At 41.8% G+C, this 20,127-nt stretch overlaps 3 protein-coding genes across 3 annotated transcripts; 1 reads left to right on the top strand and 2 right to left on the bottom strand.

Annotated features, from left to right (window-relative positions):
• Positions 1-441: 441 nt before the first annotated feature.
• On the bottom strand, positions 442-7,420 carry LOC121679432 (excitatory amino acid transporter 1-like). Its single transcript, XM_042058284.1, has 10 exons — positions 7,365-7,420; positions 6,757-6,901; positions 6,516-6,656; positions 4,430-4,643; positions 4,251-4,293; positions 3,951-4,153; positions 3,297-3,530; positions 1,947-2,141; positions 1,653-1,787; positions 442-1,015 (listed from the first exon to the last, which is right to left on the bottom strand). The coding sequence occupies exons 2-10, from the start codon at positions 6,896-6,898 to the stop codon at positions 817-819; spliced, it is 1,506 nt and encodes a 501-aa protein (XP_041914218.1). The 5' UTR covers positions 6,899-6,901; positions 7,365-7,420; the 3' UTR covers positions 442-816.
• A 1,243-nt stretch (positions 7,421-8,663) lies between these two features.
• cib3 (calcium and integrin binding family member 3) lies at positions 8,664-13,318 on the top strand. The gene is made up of 6 exons (XM_042058292.1): positions 8,664-8,745; positions 9,142-9,176; positions 10,227-10,338; positions 11,014-11,161; positions 12,127-12,322; positions 12,837-13,318. Exons 1-6 carry the CDS (start codon positions 8,695-8,697, stop codon positions 12,856-12,858), a joined length of 564 nt encoding a protein of 187 aa, XP_041914226.1. The 5' UTR covers positions 8,664-8,694; the 3' UTR covers positions 12,859-13,318.
• A 157-nt stretch (positions 13,319-13,475) lies between these two features.
• On the bottom strand, positions 13,476-19,979 carry rab8a (RAB8A, member RAS oncogene family). The gene is made up of 8 exons (XM_042058291.1): positions 19,795-19,979; positions 18,620-18,680; positions 18,437-18,497; positions 18,153-18,230; positions 17,814-17,903; positions 17,424-17,489; positions 17,249-17,299; positions 13,476-17,140 (listed from the first exon to the last, which is right to left on the bottom strand). Exons 1-8 carry the CDS (start codon positions 19,916-19,918, stop codon positions 17,045-17,047), a joined length of 627 nt encoding a protein of 208 aa, XP_041914225.1. The 5' UTR covers positions 19,919-19,979; the 3' UTR covers positions 13,476-17,044.
• Between the last annotated feature and the right edge of the window lie 148 nt (positions 19,980-20,127).

The raw sequence follows: 20,127 nt of genomic DNA, 5'->3' as shown, positions 1-20,127 counted from the left end.
CTCTCCCTCTGGGCTGCCTTCAACACGCCACTCTCTAGACCTGGTTCTTATTGCGCTGCGCAACACTGGCAGGATTGCAGCTCTCTGTAAAAGACACTCCATCATTTCTCACCATGCAGGTCCATTTTAAAAGTCACCGGGCACCATTATTGTGCAATAGGCGCTCGGCTCTACTGGAAGCCAGTTGCACTATGAGATCATGAAGTTGTGTCCTAATGGGCTAAAGTGCAGAAAAGAGTCCCAGTATTTCTCTGTTGTGATCAGTAGTTGTCATGTTGTTAAGGTGATGCTTACAAAGCTGTCATAACTGATGAGTTTACAAGGCCTTCGTGAAGTTGTAAAATATGTACATAGACATAAATGTTTAATATATGGCGGGGTATGCGTCAACCTGTAAAGGATGTAATTTTGTATATAGCATGTTGTGAACTATTATAAAGCTTTAATAAATTGTAAAATGACAAAAGGAGTGTGTGTAACACAATATCATACAAATACACTGAAAATGCTGTACATCAACATTCAAAAAACCTACAGCTGCAATACATTTACACTTCTTGTACACATTTGTGACATAATGAGACAATGACCAATATTAAAATAATCTTGCAGCAGAATAAACCTTAAAAGACACACAAGAAGGGAATTAGTATGAACATTTTCTGTCAATTTACATGAAATGCTTCAGTGTTAGAAAAAAAAAAACATTTGCAAATTCTAATGACAAAGCACATCACACTTCAGAAAACGCAACAGTTGCTGCTTAAAATAAAGTCCTTAATGCATACTTAAGCAGTACATAAGAGGTCTGTGTCCTTACAAAGAAGACTCTCTGCTGTGAACTCTGTGCACTGTAGCTCTGGTCTCAGATGGGCCAGACATCCCGCCTCCCTCTGCGTCCCAGTGGTCAGCAGTGGCGTTGTCACGGCTCTGCAGCTCCTTATAAGACAGATGCGCCACAATGCCAACACCCAGGGAATCACCCAACACATTGGTCACGGTCCGCAGACGGTCCCTGGTCAGAAACACAAATATGATGCAGATGCTATAGTGGCCGTTTAGGTTAAATAGCCTAAGTAGGCCTAAATGTATTGCACAAATCAATGGACACAGAGCAACGCCGGTGAGTGGGAGAGAGAGAGAGAGAGAGAAAGAAAGAAAGAAAGAAAGTGTGAGTACTTTTTGCAGTAATTGACCCTTCCCCTTTTAGTTCACTTTATAAGTATAGTATAAGTATATATACTCTTTTGATCCTGTGAGGGAAATTTGGTCTCTGCATTTATCCCAATCCATGAATTAGTGAAACACACTCAGCACACAGTGTACACACAGTGAGGTGAAGCACACACTAATCCCGGCGCAGTGAGCTGCCTGCAACAACAGCAGCACTCAAGGAGCAGTGAGGGGTTAGGCGTCTTGCTCAAGGGCACTTCAGCCGTGCCTACTGGTCGGGGTTCGAGCCGGCAACCCTCCGGTAACAAGTCCAAAGCGCTAACCACACTAGCCACGGCTGTCCCCAATACCCCAAAACAGTTTCTGTTGACTGACAGAGAGAGAGAGAGAGAGAGAGAGATCCACTGCAAGAAAGCAAGAGACAGAAATCATTCCCCAAACCCTTGTATGATAATAACAGAACAATAAGGCAGACGTACAGCAGCCAATCAACAGCAATGATCACTGAGATGAGTTCTGTGGGCAGACCGACTGACGTCAGTACTATCACCATGGTTACAAGGCCAGCCTGGGGTATACCTGCTGCACCGATACTGGCTGCTGTTGCAGTAATGCTATGGAAGAGAATATCAGAATGTTATACAAAAATGCATGTGACGTGTAATCCATCAATCTCCACTAAATGCCATTGCATTATATACAAATAATATAGGTCCTGTGAAATCTATTACTTTGGAAAAGCTGAATTTCTGATCAATCAACTCAATGATCACCTTATGGTGATGACTTGCACAAAGGTGAGCTCTATGTCAGCCACCTGAGCGATGAAGATGGCTGCCACCGCCTCATACAGAGCTGTGCCGTCCATGTTCACTGTGGCCCCAACAGGAAGCATGAAGCGGCTCACGCGCTTGTCCACCCCGTTGTTCTCCTCTAGGCAGCGAAAGGTGATTGGAAGAGAGGCAGAACTACAGGAAAAGTTAAAAGGGAAACATTTACAAACACACACACATACAGAGGGAGAGGGCAGAGAAAGAGAGAAGGAATCGTTCAAATATGTTGTCTTAGTATTAAGTTAGAAATGGCCAAGTCGTATAGAAAACCCTGGAATCTCTAGTGCCCTCTGGTGGACACCTAAGGGGGTGGTCACACATTTCACCAGGTTCAACTTCAAAACCCTCAGTTATTTCAGGAAACGCTTAAAGCGATGGTTCGGAGTAATTTTACCCTAGGGTCCTTTGCACCATGACCCCGAGCCAAACACCCTCCCAGAACCTTTTTTCCCTTGGTCGAACCCTGGTCGAGTAGCGCTGTCAGAAACTAATGACGTTCTGCAGTCGTAATGGATCCAACTTTTATCTCGTAAATTACCCCACTAATAATGCCCTGAATGGTACGAAACTTCTACAGTAGTACAACTATGACCTTTAGTCCAATAACGAGGCATTAGAAAGTTTGTAAGTTTGCACCCGGAGTTTTAAGGAGTTTATTTAAATAACACTTGCCTCTGTATCTGCTACTATACCGCTGCGTCGACTGCTGCGTCGACGTTTCTTCCGTGAGCATTGACCCCGCTAGAGCCTGGTGTGGGCACCAACAAGCCATTGGTGGTCTTATAACTAGTTTTGTACTGTATAAATCAACAAAATGGCTTTTGTGAGATGCATGTTTGAGCTGATTGGTTACATCGGGGGTAAATCACTAGCTACTGAGTTGAATGTTGTTACCTGTTGGAAGCAAGCCTCCAGAAGATTGGATGGGAACATATTTCTAGGAGACAAAGTTTCAAATGACATCATCTCAGGCAGCCTATAGTTATATACCTTATAGAATATCAGTATGTAATTCATTCTATTTGCTTTCAACACAGACAGACCCTAGGGTGAAATTACTCCGAACCATCGCTTTAATCATTAAGTCCTTTTAGGCTAGTACCCCTCTCGGCGGCCATCTTGCAACACACTTTGGGCAGTTAATGGGGAGACAGACAGGAAGGGGCAGGATATGTGTAGAGACTACTGCCATATTGGCGTTACAAACTAACCCCATGCATTTTTATGGAGGATTCTTTGAGTGATGTGTCTCCTCATTGTAAAGTCTCTGACCTAGTGCTCCTCTCTCACCTGGATGACGTGCCCAGGGCAGTGAGCAGCGCCTGCAGCAGGCCTGCCATGAACAGGTAAGGGTTCTTCCAGGTGACCAGGAAGTAGAGCAGAGGCAGCAGCAGCAGGCTGTGGATCAGGAGACCGAGGACCACACAAAGCATATACCACAGCAGCTGACTGCCCATCTGCCCCAGGTCCTCCATCTCACGGATCTTCCCAGCAATCAGGAACAAAATGCCCACAGGAGCATACCTGAGGAGAGGAGAAAGATTTGACCTGTTTATCTCACCTGGTGGTAATTTAAAACATGTGGCTTTAACTTGTTCATGTTTTGAGCACACGTACACAATATGCAACTTTTACTTGTTCAGAATCAGATAGTAATAAAATTAAAGTTTAACTTGTTCAAGTACAATGCACAGATTGAGGCAGTCCATTTAGTGTAATGATGTGGACCCTGAGCACATCTGTATCAACCAATCTTCATTAATGGTTTGGTTATTAAAAGTGTCGTCGTGGTGACAAGAGAATGAGATGAGAGAGAGACTGTTACAAATGTTCAAAAGGTCTCTATGTAGACTATGTCCACCTGCCTGTCTGCCTGTCTGTCTGTCAGTCACTGTACAGTATATATCTATCATTCTTAAAACGTAATGTCACAATTATCCTCACCAGATCACAATGCCCACCAGTTGCATAATGGCGTCATTCAGGCAGTTGAAGAACTTGCGCAGTGGCCGGCCCTGCTCCCCCATCCTGCCCAGCACGGAGCCGAAGGCTATGGAGAACACCACCAGGCCCAGAGCATTGACCCCACTGCTAGAGCCTGGTGTGGGCACCAACAAGCCATTGGTGGTCTTATAACTAGTTTTGTACTGTATAAATCAACAAAATGGCTTTTGTGAGATGCATGTTTGAGCTGATTGGTTACATCGGGGATAAATCACTAGCTACTGAGTTGAATGTTGTTACCTGTTGGAAGCAAGCCTCCAGAAGATTGGATGGGAACATATTTCTAGGAGACAAAGTTTCAAACGACATCATCTCAGGCAGCTTATAGTTATATACCTTATAGAATATCAGTATGTAATTCATTCTATTTGCTTTCAACACAGACAGAGGAGTTGGATGCAATGGAAAGGTTTGCAAACCTGATGAGATCCAGAAATGTGTCTGTGGCCTGCAGAGACTTATTATAGCCTCCACCACCACCAGGGGGCGTCTGACCTGCTCTGCCTCTTTTCCCTGGCTGGAGAGTCAGCACTAAAATGATGCCAGTGAAGACAGCTATGATGGTGGTCAGCATGTAATATATGAGGGCCTGCACTCCCATCCTGCCTGCATTATTGTCCAGTGAGGAGATTCCTGTAGGAAAAAAAAATGATATAGTTTACTTTACCGGTAGCTCAAGATGGTCATTATAAAATCATGGCGTGTTCAGGGATGTGGCTTAGTGGAGGCTAAACGCAAGTAAACACAGTTTATCAACCTCTGAAATGTCCGAAATAGAGTTTATCCACCTCTTATTAGAATTCATTCACCTGTCAAAAGAGTTTATTCACCAATTGAAACTTTTAACATTCAAAAATCACACTGTATTATCCACATTCACAATATGTACACTCATCAACACTCTATGAACCATTTAATACCACTGGTATGGTTATACAAATTTGATTATAACCTCCACCATCATCAAACATGTTCTGAATGCTTTTTTAAAAAATCTGATAGCGCATGGTGCAGTCCACCTGACCTTACTGTGATTATGACATTATGAGCCACTGGGCCCATGGGCACAGATGTAAAAAGGGCCTTGGAAAGGTAACTCAGCTAAGCTATTTTATATCATTTTTTGTCACATTCAGCAATCATCTCCTCATGACCGCTGGCTGCCCATTCCATGAGTACAGTGTAAAAAAGCAGGTCTATATAGGCAGTCCAGGCTCCAAAAGCTGGAAACAAACAAAGTGAGGGCAGCCTATACCCCCTACCAAAAACGAGTGAATAATCGCTGGGAATACTGATGGGATGGGGTGAGTTACCTCTCTGCAGTGGCGCAAAAAGTGGGTATGCGCTATATATTTATATAGGGGCGCAGAACCATGGGGGCGCCAAAGCGATGGTAAAAATAATAATAATAATAATAATAATAATAATAATAATAATAATATATTTGGTGTATTCTATATGTAGCTACTGTTGTACGTTTCTAAATAATTTATGCATTTCCTCAATGATAAATAACATTTTAGAGGACTAACAGGCTAGAGTAGGCGCCCTATCTCATAAGATTCTATCATAGAATTTTGACACATATAATAGAAGAGGGAGTGGGGGCGCCGTGAGCGCTGAGTGAGCAGGTACGAGTAGTGAGTTTTCGTCTATGGAAAAAGATGGAGAAAGCAAAAAAGCTGTCGGGGGCTAAAATAGAAAAAGAAAGGGAAAATGAGATGGCATGTCAAGGAATGCGACAGTAGTTAAATAAGTGGATGGTGAAAAGCAACAGGTAGGATTTAAAGTGTGACGTCTGTGCTTGGAAGCACACGTTTCATGTTCATGCTATTCATGTTACCAGACTAACTAGCGTTTGCTAAGCATATGCTGATTGAAACAGCCTATATTCCATTCAGATAGCTAGGTGGCTACCATGCTCATACTGCACTTTTAATGACAAACTTCAACCAGAAATGTCACACTAGCAACAACTCATTACATGATTCCATTTCCTAACAATGAAGACTCCTTGTAATAACTTAATATTATGCTGTCAATGTGGCGCAAAAGGCTAGAGTTGGATCAGCCTTATCCTTTGTGAGCATTGAGCAACAGCTGGCAAAAGGACGTTATGAGAACCGTTTAGACTCTCTTAAAGTGACAATGCGACATTTAACAATAGGCTACTTCAAGTTCAAATCGGCAGAATTTCTTAAAAAAAAAAAATATGTAATACATTATTGGCCTTTTGATTTACTTTAGTTGTTTGTGTTTTTTTGGGGGGTGGGGTAGGGGGGGCGCCAATTTGTTGTTGCATACCCCTCAAAAAATGGGTAGCTGCGCTCCTGCCTCTCTGGTGTGTTTCATTTGGTCCTTGGTTAAAATACAATGTATGTTGTTTTCATAGAGGTTGTTTTAAATATAAACAAACACGACTTCCTGTGCAATTTGTTTGTCAGTGCTGTTTTGACCTGTAGCTTGACCAGCATCTGTAGCTTAATACTAAAACACTATCCATACCTGTGATAAGGCTTGATACTATCAGAGGCAACACCAGCATCTGCAACATCCTCATGAGAATCTCTCCAGGGAATGATATCATGTCTTGACTGTCTTGATGTCTTGGAGACCAGGATCGCAACATATAGCCAAGTATCACTCCTGCAAGAGGTCAGTGACAGCAGTTGGAACTGAAGCAGTGTACAGTGTATCATAACAAGACTGAAGTTAGATGAAGAATAACAGAAATGAAGTCACCCACCTGCAAAGACGGCAGCTACTGTCAGAATAACAAATGCATTTTGTTGTAGAAAAGTTTGCATGGAGACTAAGGAATTTCGTCGTCTGACTTTATTTTCTGTCTTGTGAAGTCCATTGAGCTGAAGGGATTTTTCTGTTTCCATATTCTGAAAAAAGAAAAATGTTCTGGAGATCAGAGATGTTTTTCTTTAAAAAGAAAATTTACTATGGTATTGTTTATACAACACGGTCAGAATCCTATAATTTCCATATAGGTTGAATATTTTCAAGGGTGAAATACTGCATTTCATTTTGTCCTGAATGGGAATATTTCCAAACTGTACAATGATCCCATCTCCCACAGTCTTGTTGCTTTGTTTCATGATCAGACATAGGCTACTGACTGAGTGCTTGGAAACAGTCCTGGATGCTGTCAAAAATGTCTACTACTATCAAATGTATGCTATAATCGTAATCCAAATGCTTACACAGAATTATGATCATGCAATCTTGCCAATGACAACTGCAGTGAGATCATTTTCATTATTTCAGAGGCTTCAAATGCTCAATATAACACAGGTAGAACATATTACAATATTACAACATTTAAGAACTGATTAATTAAGTTACCTTGGCTGCTGAGGTCTACCGTTCTTTATACTTCTGAGTAAATCCTGCTATAGTGTGAAGTGTTGAGTGAAGTGAAAGGCGTGAAATAACATGTGGAGTAAGGACACATGTCAACACCTCGCATCCAGTGTTTGGGGTGTGGATGGATCTATCATAGTGTGGCCAACCACAGATTACGAGCTCAAAGTAACGGCTGTTTTCCTCAGAGTTTACAAACTGAAGCCTTGTCCAAGGCTACTGAATAATAATAAAACCACACATACACAACCATAAGATAATTAGCACATGTGTCAGTTATTCTGATCTCAAGTCAAGTTCCCTGATATAAATGGTTTAAAAGTATTTAGACTTTTGTGAAACGGTCAGTGTTTGTGACTGTTGGTTCCTTATCATCACTGCTCACCACTGTCTCAAATATGGGCAGCACATGCCAATAGATAAGCCCTTTCTGTGTTGTGTGTGTGTGTGTGTGTGTGTGTGTGTGTGTGTGTGTGTGTGTGTGTGTGTGCGCACCTCAAATTATATTCAAAATATACAAAGCTACAGAAAAGAGTCAAAGAGTCATTAATATTTTTCCATATTAGTATTAAGTATTTAGTATTGCCATCAGTGGCAAGTCATCAGTATACTTGCTAAAATTGTGAAACACATCCTTGGATTTTGAGTTCATCACTGATAAAGTAAAAATGGAACTTTTCACTAACCACTAATTCATTACCAGTCTGTGAAAATATATGTTTTATATGAATGTCTGTATTAATATAGTGGACATACACATGCAATACTGATAACTGATAACATGACAACAGCAAAATGTAAGATTATCACAAAAGATAATAAGTTCAACAGCAAAAGTACAGTACAATTTTACAGTTACAATAAAATGACTTTCTGATGGTCCATTAAAGGAGGGTGCACTGCACACTAGCTCAGACATGGGCACCCCAAATGATGCTGCATGAGCTCTAAGTTCCATAAGAAGCTGAACCTGTTGAGGTGTCTGCTGGGTAACTCGACTCCTGTGTGCGGGGCAGTGCAGTGCACTGGGGTGTCACGTCGACCACACCAGCCCTGGGACGGATGCTGGCCGGCTGCCCATCTTCCCTTTCTAAAAGGGCTGCTATGAAATGCTGAAATGCTCCCCATTATGATGGAGAACCAAAGGGCCAACAGACACCTGATACCCCCACCACACACACACACACACACACAACCCCACCCCACCTCCTCCTCACTGTCTTTTCATATCAGACACAGCCGGATGGGCACAGACGCACTCCGTGCTGGATGGATCTGGGATGGCATTGAGGGAAACCCCCTCTGCTCAGAAATGGGGAACAAGCAGACCATCTTCACCCCACAGCAGCTAGATGCATACCAGGTGCGTGCCACAAACCTTCTCTGTAATGCTTTACGTGTAATGTCTGCAGAGGGTAATGTACGATGGTGCTTCATAAAATTCTTTGTTAGACCCGAAACTCTCAACTCATTCTTTTATTCAAGCAAATGTATTTCACAAGTCGAGATGAGTCTGAGTGGCTTTAGGAGTTCTGTGTTGAAAGACAGTGTAACATGCATAACATGCAACACAGATCATAAATGATAAATGTATGACAAAAGTATTATAAATTAGTATGATCAATTAATGCACAGATGTTGCTTGAATCCACCTTGTTCATGCTGAAGACAGACAGATGTATGTTGTTGTAACTATGTTATATGTCAGTTGGAATGAGTCATGAATATGCACGTTTATAGTATGCATTTCATTCTGTAGGACTGCACGTTCTTTACCAGGAAGGAAATTTTGAGGTAGGTGGACACCTATTTGTTGCTTATTCCAAAGGGGTAAGGCACAAAGACATGTAACTTGCATTTAAGGCACAAATCCCAAGACTGAAACACAGCAATCCACTTTCATCTCTGTGGTTTGTTGTGTTCTGCCTCAGTGAATCTCCAAGTAAGGTGAAAGTCATGCTATGCACGATCAAGCACAGCTGCTACAGGAGTGCAGGAGAGATGGAGAGATAAGCTGTCTAAATGACATGAGAAATAGCTACTCATAGTGTGACCTCACAGGGCCCTAAAAGATCTATTTTCATATGATGAGGAAGCAAGCCATTCATGTTATTCGACTGTGGAATTCTGTGCGCCTATTCTGAAATGAAACGTCGTCGCCTTGAAATCTGAAAATACAACTTATTGTGACAATTTCATGTGCACTCATATGCTTCAGTTAGACTGTCCTTGTTGAGCATATTTGATATTGTGCAAGTTGTCTGATCACTGCCCAAATGTTGGATAATCAAATATAGTAATTTTGCATTTCATGAGGTAGATTTAGCTTAGTATAACTGCATGCTTTCATTTCTCATTTGAGATAAGATAAGAAAAGTATTAGTAAATTTGACCATCACAGCACTGAACTGTGCAAGTAACTTAAACACACACACATATAAGAAATACATATACAGAAAAGGTCACATCAATCATCAATTACATGACATGTAGCTATTTCACCTGCAGGATGTACAGCTGTATCCTAGACCTTAAAGCTCTGTTTTTAAGCTGTTTGTACAAATTGAGCTGTAAGGAACTGAGGTGTTGATACACTCTCTTTAAAATGCACTATTCGAAGTGTCCTTATCCTCTAAATTAAAATAAAAAAAATAAAAAAAATCAATATTATTATGTTATTTTTCTGTGTACTAGATTGTTTGATTTATTGGCCAATGTACATACTGACTTATTACTTCCCAATGTTTTTGGCACAAAATATAATATTTGCTATGATGTGGGTTATACGGTATGTTTATATAGTTTCATAATTATGAAATGATATCTTCTTCGTCCGCCTGCCAGGCTGTACCAACGTTACCGTGACCTGGCCCCACAGCTAGTGCCGCTCGACTACACCAGCCAACCAGATGTGAAGCTGCCTTATTTGCTGATCGGCAGCATGCCAGAGCTGAAGGTGCCCTCCGCGTCTGGCCCAACACCGGCCTTGGCTTCAGTGGACGCTGCTGCATGGTCCACTCTCTATTTCCTTCCTTCCTTCATTCTCTGTCTGTCTGTCTCTCTCCCTCCTTCTCTCTCTTTCCCTCCCTCTCACTCATTCACTCACTCACCACCCTGTACTCTGTTGTTCATGCATTATTCATCCCATACTAATTGTCAGTAGTCTTGGAGAGTTTACGTGTCACCAGATCCTTTCAGACTCTATGAAAGCAGAGGGCCCCCCCTGCGTCCCCAGCTCTTTGAAATAGCGGAGGAGAGAAACAGAGAGGGGTCACAGTCAGGAGTGATGGCAGACACCATTAGTGGTGTTTAATGGCAGCTAAACAACCCTCTATGCCGAGATGAAGAAATTCTGCAATGGATCTCACATTATGCTGAGCCTCAAATCCATCTTAGAAGATTAGCCTGTTGTGAACTGCCAAAGTTCAATAATATGGGTTCTGCCAACATACCAGCAGGGATTACTTTAACAGTTCTGTGAATAAGAAAATGTTCTGAGCTTGAGCTTTCAACTCCAGATACCATATTAGGCCTACTTTGCTTGCGATCTGATTGATCCTCTATGTGAATTGGGTTGTATGGATAGGATGTGTGTTACTCTCTGAATGACATTTCCGTGTCTTTTTTGCAGGATAATCCTTTCCGGCAAAGAATAGCTGAGGTGTTCTCCGAAGATGGCGAGGGAAACATGAGTCTAGACGACTTCTTAGACATGTTTTCAGTTCTGAGTGAAATGGCACCCAGAGAGCTGAAAGCCTACTATGCCTTTAAGATCTATGGTTAGTAGCACTCCACTCCAAAAGTTACTAAAATCTCCAAATCTCAGACATTCATTTTATTTTTTAAAAATTTCACAAAACAATTACACCATTACAATCTCTATTTCATTCCTTTGATCCAGTGTTGCAAGTTACTTCTGTATGAAAAATAAACACCTAATTATGACAGAAACATGACATCATCAGAAATTAGTTATACACTTAAGATACATCTGGAGTTCACTATGAAATGTGGAGTTGTGGTATTGATATGCTGCAGGCTCTTGAACTCATAACCAGGCCCAGAGACGTGTGACCGACTTGCTGTCAGCAGTCATTATGTCTGTCTGATGATGCAGGATAACTAATGGAGACTGAAGCAATGTCTTTGAGCAAGCAAACAAAAAGCCTGTTCAATTATTCACCAGTCCATTATAGCCATGGTCTGCTTGTGAAAGGAGCATGTGCTGGAGTCGCTCTAATTAAATGATGAGGAGCGCAGAAGACGTTCCACAGGCCTGCACCGTGCTCCTTGGTCATGGGTGAAGTAAAGTTTTCATACATTATTCAGACGTATTGAAGAGGTAGTTTAAGATAGCTTAAGGAGCACGTTGGTGTTGTTAACCATTTGAATGCTCAGAGAACAAGCTTGCAGTTGAGGATGACAGGGTCAAGGTCAGTTAGTTGTTCTATCCTTGAGGGTGCCCTAGAAGTTGCTGGTGAAAGCGCTAAAGCTTGACATTCTTGACATCAATGCTGGACTTGATGTGGCGTTCTGCGGAAAGGGTTTATTAAGGTTACCTGTAGACTGTGAGTCAGAAGGAGCCCTTGAAGTGCAGTCATTTATATTATATACTATATATATATATATATAGTTACTAAGAACATGAAAAACAAAACTACTTAATACCACTGTGCTTTTATTAAATAAAATCTATGAGGTATACATGGATATGTATACATACAATATTGTCTGTTTGCTAAAGATTTCAACAATGATGACTTCATCTGTAAATCGGACCTGGAGAAGACGCTGAATAAGCTGACCCGCAACGAGCTGACAGAGGATGAGGTGAGGATGGTCTGTGAAAAGGTCATGGATGAGGCTGACCTGGACAATGATGGGCGTCTGTCGCTAGAGGACTTTCAACAAATGATTGTCCGCGCTCCAGAATTCCTTAGGTAATATGTGTGTGTGTGTGTGTGTGTGTGTTTAGTGTGAGATTCTGGCAAAATCTCCCCCAGTGGCAATGTGCGGATTGACTTAGTCCGATGACAGAGCAACCAGATATGGTAAATAAACAGAAAACACACAGAGAAAAACTAAAGGGGGTGGTGGTAATGTAAAAGAACTTGGCTGGCATGCAGTAGTCAGAAAAGCTGTGGGTTCTATTTCCGGTTGCACAACGTTGTGCTCTTGACCAAGGCACCCCAAGTTACACTGTATGTAAATTGCTTCAGATTAAGGGGTCAGCCAAATGAAAAAATAAGAAAAGGGACATACAGAGCAAGTCTCTGAATTTGGCCAAAGCATAGATTTGTGGCATTTTTTTTTCTGCTGACCTGCTGATATACAAAATTACAGCCTTTCATGTTTCCTTAAAAAGAAAGTGACAGTCATCCTTTAAAACTTAATCAGTTGGTAGGGCACTGCAGGAATCCCCTTTGTAAAACAGTAACTTGTTTTTCTCCTCAGCACTTTCCATATAAGGATATAAAAGCCACTAACAATCCATCTGGATAGAACAGCAGACAGGAAATACAGAACGACTCCACAACGGCTTTACAGCGCATGACGGAGACTGGACGCCCAGAGCAACAAGCCTGACACTCCTGAGTGACACTCAACATGAAGCTCTTTGACTTTACTTCATCTTAGGCAGGTCTCAGTGGACATGGAGACTGCGTAAGACTCAGCTGACCTGTGTGGTAAATAAGAGCCCTGCAGGGTGACCGGGCCTGGTTAAAGGCAATCCTGCAACACTAGTAGCTTGTGGTGAGCGTGGGACGGAGGTCTCTGTTACACCATGTTGTGAAGGGACACATGGGGCCAGAGAGACAGAGCTGGGTGCTGGAGTGTATTAAAAGGTCACCATGTCACCTGCCTAGATCATTGCATTTAACACACCCACCCAACTATTGTGGATACTTCTGTAAAATCAAGACATTTATGAGACAATTTTTTTTTTTTAAAAGTCTTATTTTAATAAATCAAAAGTACAGATATCTACAAAACTGTAGATCAATTCCATATGATTTTAGAAAGTACAGTACAATTTTTTAACGTAGATCTCTTTTTAGAGTGTTATTTACAATTTGTTTTTTTGTTTTTTTCAAAAGGTAATTTATTTTAAATTCTCTCCCCAAATACCTCTCAAATAAACAGATACATGAAAACAGCCTTCCATAAAAAAAAAAAAAAATAAAAAAAAAGGGGAATGGATATGATATGAGACAGCAATGCCAAAGCAAAACAAAACAAAACGAATGAGTGAGCGAGAGGGAAGGGGACCTGAAAGCACACTGGGAGAGGAATCGATGACAGAAGTTGAGTGACTAGACTCACAGAAATGCAGGTAGGAACACTGATCTGTGAGCAGCCACCAACGGCAGACTTGTGGCCTTCCTCAGCTTCCCTCACAGCTCAGTAAGGGCAAGCTCAACACTGTTTTGTGCCAAATTTCACACCCGAGCCAGACAGATGAATAGAATTCAACTTAAATTACAAAAAAGAGCATTGCACATGAAGAGATGGGGGGACCACAACAAAAATCATACAGGAATGTGCTCAGTGTGAAGCAACTGCTTTTGACATTTCCAAAAAAAAAAAAAAAATCATAACCAAGTAGGTTGTTAAAGGTTGTCAATATGAACCTTCATGATGCATAGTTTCAAAATGAAAACAGATCAAGTATTAGCAATTAAGACAAAGGGTTCGGCTGTGAACGCATGCAGGTCTGAGCTCAGCGAACACTCAACAGAGAGTGGCAGAAAAAAGGGCATCAAGCCCGTATTATAATAATATTAATAACATTAATAATAATAATAATAATAATAATAATAATTATAATAATAATTATAATAGGGGACACTTTTGATCCAAGGTACCAATGGATAGGGAAAAAAAAAGAAAAGAAAAGTGATCATTTGATCTCTTTGGAAAAAAGGAATTGATGAATTGAAAGGGGAAGCCAGCAATTTGGTTTAAATAGGCAAACTGCTCAACACCCAAGAAAAAAAAAAAATCAAAATGGAAGAGAAAGTTACCGTAACTTTTAATCTCCTGAAAAACACCACAAGCTTCTCCTTGTTTCAACATACAGAACACTGTTTTTTTTTTGTTTGTTTCTAACGGAATGCTTTAACCACCAGAGTGTCCCCAGTGTACTTGTCTGACCTCCAACGCAGTATGCTGGCTCACAAACCGACTTCCAAAGAGTAGATGGCAGTCACAATTGGCCATGTTGGTATGCTGTCAATTAAGGGAAAAAGCAAGCTCAAAACTGACAAGCTTCTACAATGGGCTGGTGAGGCTGCTTATGGCCAAAGTCTGGCAGCCAGGCAGGTGTGTGGTTATTTAAAGACTGAAAGGTGCTGGTGTAATGTTATGGTGAAATATGTTAGCTGCACTCCTTGGGGTTTCTGTGAAAATCCACAGCCCCTATCGGACCTTTGCGGTTTAAGATCTCCTTCCTATTCAAAGCACACCAAGTCTGAGCGTCTCCACCCAATCGGAAGGCTCACTTCTACAAAACTGTGTGCAAAGGGAAAGTAGAGAGCAGACAGAAAAGACGCCCCTGGAAGGCCAAGAGCGCGTGAGCAAGCTAACCAGAATGAGTGCAGCACCTAAGGCTGACATAGGGAAGTGCCCGTGACTGAAAGGAAAACCAGAGGGGGCCGAACAGCCTCCACTCTGCTCTGCTGGGGTGAGTCATCCCACACAGAGGAAGCTAGTGGCAGCACAGCTCTTAAGGGCTGAGGTTAGTGCTATCTTGATCTTACACACACACACACACAGCACAGCTCTAAGGGCTAAGACACAGCAGCACAGTTCTAAGGCCGGAGACTAGCCCGCTCCCCTCACTGCACAGTAGCAGAGGTTTCTAGAAGCTCAAGAGCTTTGCGCCGTCAACTTTGGCAAGCTGATGGAAGCCAAGGCATTTCAAACCGGCTGTGAATTGTGCAACATCTCTTGTGATGTAGATTGCTTCATAAAGACTAAAGGTGTTGCGGGCAGATTTTTCAGACTGCACAGGGCAGGCTTGTGGCCTTTTTTAAATTTTATACATGACTTTTAAGATAAAAAATACAAGTCAAATGAAACTTATCGAAATATTAAGTAATCAGGTCTATATTAGGTCTCAATATATGTTTTCTCTCTCCAATAATGACAAAAGGAACAGATCAATTGCATTATACAAAAACACTACCTCTCCGCACAGACTACTCACGACACAAAAGGTCACTCCTAAAGTGCAACGGACCATGGGCGACTGGACGAGTTTCCCCTCCCAGTGAAGCACAGCTGGAGGCAGCCCAAGATGTTCTTTCTACAGAGATGTTATTTGTGAGTTTGGATCTTGATGCTACCCGTTAGGGCCAAATGTATATAGTTACCAAATGTGTATTGTTACCAAGGGAGAGTGGGGAGTGGGGGGCATTCTGCTACAATCCCTCAGATTTTTCTGAGACAAGTCCTGAGTTTTTTTTGGATCAGATGATAGCAATGAGTCCAGTGAGTTGTGCACATGCTTACAGTATACCATCCACAGTGGACCGTCTGCGGTAGGGGATTTGAGAGGTGAATTGCCATGTGATGAAAATAATGATAAAACAAAAACAAAACAGGCCCAGACTGGCAATATGAAACGTATTAAAAAGAGAAAGAAAGAAAGAAAAAAAACAAACAAGAAAATCAATAAGCCTAACTTGAAATAACAAGTTGTGCACAGATTCTGCATAAGAAAATCTCAATAGCATGAACAGGTAAACAAAGATGGCAAGGTGAACTATCTGCATAAATATGCCGTTGCAGACCCAATGTCCAGAGGGTGATTATGGGAGAAAGACTTTTTTACGGGTAATTAAAAAAAAAAAAATACACCAAAAAAAGGTTTCTGAAGAGAAAAAAAATTCTAACAAACAAGAGAGGAACGATGCCCAGAGAACAAGTGGACCACTACCAGCTTCCTATTTTCAAAAGTTAGGTCAAGTGATTGTCACGGAATGCATGGGGATTTAGAAAAACAGAAACACAAAACAACAGAATGGAATGGAGAATAGAAGGTTCTTAAGCAGTGCTCCGAAACACTCAGCAAATTGCGCTCTACAGTCTGATCCAGGAAGAACAACTCTCAAACCAATCTGCTTTCTCCGGAACGAGATCGGGGCTGACTGGGACTGAGGGGGCTGTGGTAAGAGTTTGGCAGCGACATGCTCAGATGAGAGTGCTCCAAGACAGGGCTGTTGGACAAACAGGAGCGGTGGGCCTCTTCTTCCTGAAGTGTGGACGTACGCAGAGAGAGAGCGCACGGCCCTTCAGACCGGCACAAGCCGGCTCAGCTCTTCACCTCGACCAGGTACAGCCAATCGGAAGCGCGGCAATATTGGCAAAGGATCATAAGCCTGGAAGAGGATGCCATCACCGGTGTGTGTCTTATGGAAGAATATGGACAGAGAGCAAACTACGTCCATCGGCCAACTGGTAGGAGAAGGAAAGTGGGGCAGGGAGGGGGGGCAAACGAAGAGAGAGAAGCAACAGAGATTAAAAGACAGAGAGATCCAGAGAAAGAGAGGGAGGGATGGAGGGAAAGGGTTGGTCTGGGGAGTGCTGAGAGCAAGAGCACAGTCCAGTGGCGTCCAGCTCGTACAGGTGGACGGTAAGGCGGACAGGCAGGTGCAGCCTCACAGGAGCACACAGCGGAAGAAGCTGGTTTTTTTCTGCTGCTGCTCCGTAGTGATCTTCACACCGTGGTTGCTGCCCTGCGGACTGTTGCCCTCCTGCAGAGGAAGAAGGAGACATAGAGGACAAGCTTAGTCTGCCAGCTTCTAAACACACAAAACACTTTTTCTTCCTTCAGATATCACATGGAAAAAGGAGAACCTTACCAATTTCGTGTCCATTTTTGCTTTGATGTCTCTGGCAAGTGTTAGAAATGCCTAAATATGGAAGACAACACAGTCTCCAATCAGACAGGGCTCACTACATCCAACAGCACCACAATATTACTGAACATATTGTTACTGAAAACATTAACTGTTCTTTTTTGGTGTTTTAACTCACATTTTCAACATTTATATTGGCCTTTGCACTTGTCTCCATGAACTTGATGCCATATTCCAGAGCCAGCTACATTAAAAGAGAAGGAAGAAACTTGTTGAACTCGTACAGTGAGTGCATAGGGCAGCACCCAGTCTAATACAGAACAAAAGATTAAAACAATGCCACAGATCTAATTTAGGATGGCGATCCATTCAATTACACCATATCTTCTCATTTTCATAAATGTATCTATGATGACACAACCTCTGCAATCTACACAGACTGTAGTTTTCAAAAACATCAGATTTCCCCTTTTTGCAATCTTTTGTTGGCTACCCAAACAAGTCCCCGAACTCTTATGTGGGTAGTGATAACTATCTCTACCCAACAATACAAACGTTCAATACAAACCTTCTCGCCTCTGTCTTTGGAAACCTGTCGTTTCTCATTGATGTCACACTTGTTGCCAAGAATCATCTTCTCAACATCCGCCGATGCATGCTAGGTACAAAACATAAACATCACATCAGTTTTAACTGTATGCCTTAATACACTATTACACTAATACACAATAACATAGCACTACTATAGACAATTTTCTCAACAAAGTTGGAAAGGTATAGTTGTCATAGAATGTGATCGTTGAAGTAAACATTGGTGTGTTTTATATTTAATACTGCTGTGGCACATTAGAAAACCCTAGCATAACATCAACAACAAAACAATGCCATGGCAGCCTATGACACTAACTTCTTCAATGTTCCTTATCCAGTTCTTTATGTTGTCAAAGGATTTTTCATTGGTGATGTCATACACCAACATAATGCCCTGGAAAAAAAGAGAACCACATCAGTTTCAATTCACTGTTGTCATCATGCATTGATAAAATAAAATTCATCAATCCTGGGTATCAAAATAAGAAAAACTATATGTACACAACATAGCCCTGCCTCAACACCCCTCTTAATTTGTACAACAACATGTGTCACTGGCATGTCTTTGGTCTGAACAGTATGAATGCGACTTAAACTTACCATGGCTCCTCTGTAGTACGCTGTCGTGATCGTTCTGAATCTCTCCTGACCTGCCGTGTCCCTGCAAAGCACACACAATGAGGCATTTAACAGTGTGCAGTACCACTGAGGGGGTTGAATCTCACAGTACTACAAAGTAGTGCTGTGAAAATGCCAACAGTGCAGAGCCATAGGTCAACTTACCATATCTGCAGCTTAATCTTCTTGCCATCTAGTTCTATTGTCCTAATCTTGAAATCAATACCTGTGAAATAGATGTTCGTTACCAGAGAAGAGGACGTAGAGTACAATAGTGAAAGCAGCACAAGTTGGCTGTGAGGATTTTTGATGGCAAGACTCAATGCTACGTTACCTATTGTTGAAGTCATGCGACGACAAAGAGTATAAATGCTGGCTAACAAATGAAATGACAAATGGGGAAAAGACAGCTATCGCCAGAATATGGATTGGTCTAAGTCATTGCTGAAGTAAAAGCCACCAGTTACATCGTCAGTTTTCAGGCTATGTCTCGCACAGGAAATCATTTGAGGCTTACCATTTCGCTAATCTAACTGGAATGCCGCTAGCCAGCTAACTAAACTGTAAGTTAGCGTTAACGCTTAGTGACCAAAACCCACACAGCGATTCCCGATACAGGACGAGAATTGACTAGTGTAAGCAACTACGGTGATTATAGTAAGTACCTATGTTGTTAGCAACGTGCATATCTCGTGCCAAGCTGCATATGTTAATTAGCTGGGTTGATACCTTACCGGTGAGCATTGGGCTAAGTCATTGTCAAGTTAGCTAGCTAACGTGAATCAAACTCACACGGGAGCTAACAATTTGGTTGAGCGGAAGCAGATACTACATATGATATGAACACAACATATGAACTCTAACATGCACACAAAAGTAATGCACACAGTGTTAAAACACAGACACATATTCACATCAAACTTTCTGGGTTAGTTGTGGTCAGTGTTTTGTTAGCTAAGAAAAGAATTACCTATCATGCTATGTCAGCTATGCTACTGTCAATAAGCTATTACTCAGCTAATGTTAGCCATCAACAAGACCATCGTCATAACCCGTTTAGCTAACGCTGGTGGTCTAAATCCCAGAACAAAGGCGGAAGAAATAATTTTAAATGACAATAGGGATATGCACATCTCAGTTACACATGCATTGGTACATATCGTGCTGTCGGGCCAATTAAAATTAGTTAGGTTCACACAAGCTACCTGATAGGTTTAGCTATTAGGCTAGCAGATGACAGTGGCTACTTAGCTAGCAACCATAGCTGAGCCCTCGGGTAACGTTAACAATCCAAACACTTAAACGTGAGCCTCTACTTTATATAAGCCAATGATAAATACCTATTGTAGAGATAAAGGTGGAGTTGAATGCATCCTCTGAAAATCTGAACAATACGCATGTTTTTCCGACTCCGGAATCTCCGATTAACAGTAGTTTGAACAAATAATCGTAGGTCTTCGCCATACTTGATATTGCGGAAATCCCGCCCGGCAATAGCTCTGCGCCGCGTAGACACTGGTGTATGTGACTAGCACCTCTATGAACACGCCCCCCTCAAAGTTGCTGGCTGTGCATGATGAATGGTTGGCCAATTTTCCAGCAAGGGTAGTCTACAGAAGATTTCTATTCTTTACAATGAATTACACAATCGTCAGTCTGTAGGCTATGTATGT

Source organism: Alosa sapidissima, chromosome 1, assembly GCF_018492685.1.
Source record: "Alosa sapidissima isolate fAloSap1 chromosome 1, fAloSap1.pri, whole genome shotgun sequence".
NCBI classification, from domain to species: Eukaryota; Metazoa; Chordata; class Actinopteri; order Clupeiformes; family Clupeidae; genus Alosa; species Alosa sapidissima.
The sequence above is the reverse complement of the archived record's forward strand: the minus strand, read 5'-3'. Positions and strand labels throughout refer to the sequence as shown.

Bases quoted from the DNA above. Each gene is read 5' to 3' on its own strand.
- LOC121679432 (XM_042058284.1), bottom strand. From the start codon at position 6,898: ATGGAAACAGAAAAATCCCTTCAGCTCAATGGACTTCACAAGACAGAA. The intron at 2,142-3,296 runs GTGAGAGAGGAG...CTTTTCCTGTAG, and splicing joins GCCCTGGGCACGTCATCCAG to TTCTGCCTCTCTTCCAATCA. The intron at 1,016-1,652 runs GTACGTCTGCCT...GTTTCTGACCAG, and splicing joins ATTGCTGTTGATTGGCTGCT to GGACCGTCTGCGGACCGTGA.
- cib3 (XM_042058292.1), top strand. From the start codon at position 8,695: ATGGGGAACAAGCAGACCATCTTCACCCCACAGCAGCTAGATGCATAC. The intron at 8,746-9,141 runs GTGCGTGCCACA...TTCATTCTGTAG, and splicing joins AGCAGCTAGATGCATACCAG to GACTGCACGTTCTTTACCAG. The intron at 9,177-10,226 runs GTAGGTGGACAC...TCCGCCTGCCAG, and splicing joins ACCAGGAAGGAAATTTTGAG to GCTGTACCAACGTTACCGTG.
- rab8a (XM_042058291.1), bottom strand. From the start codon at position 19,918: ATGGCGAAGACCTACGATTATTTGTTCAAACTACTGTTAATCGGAGAT. The intron at 17,490-17,813 runs GTTTGTATTGAA...CTTTTAATGTAG, and splicing joins CCAAAGACAGAGGCGAGAAG to CTGGCTCTGGAATATGGCAT. The intron at 17,300-17,423 runs GTGAGTTAAAAC...TTCCATATTTAG, and splicing joins CCAATATAAATGTTGAAAAT to GCATTTCTAACACTTGCCAG.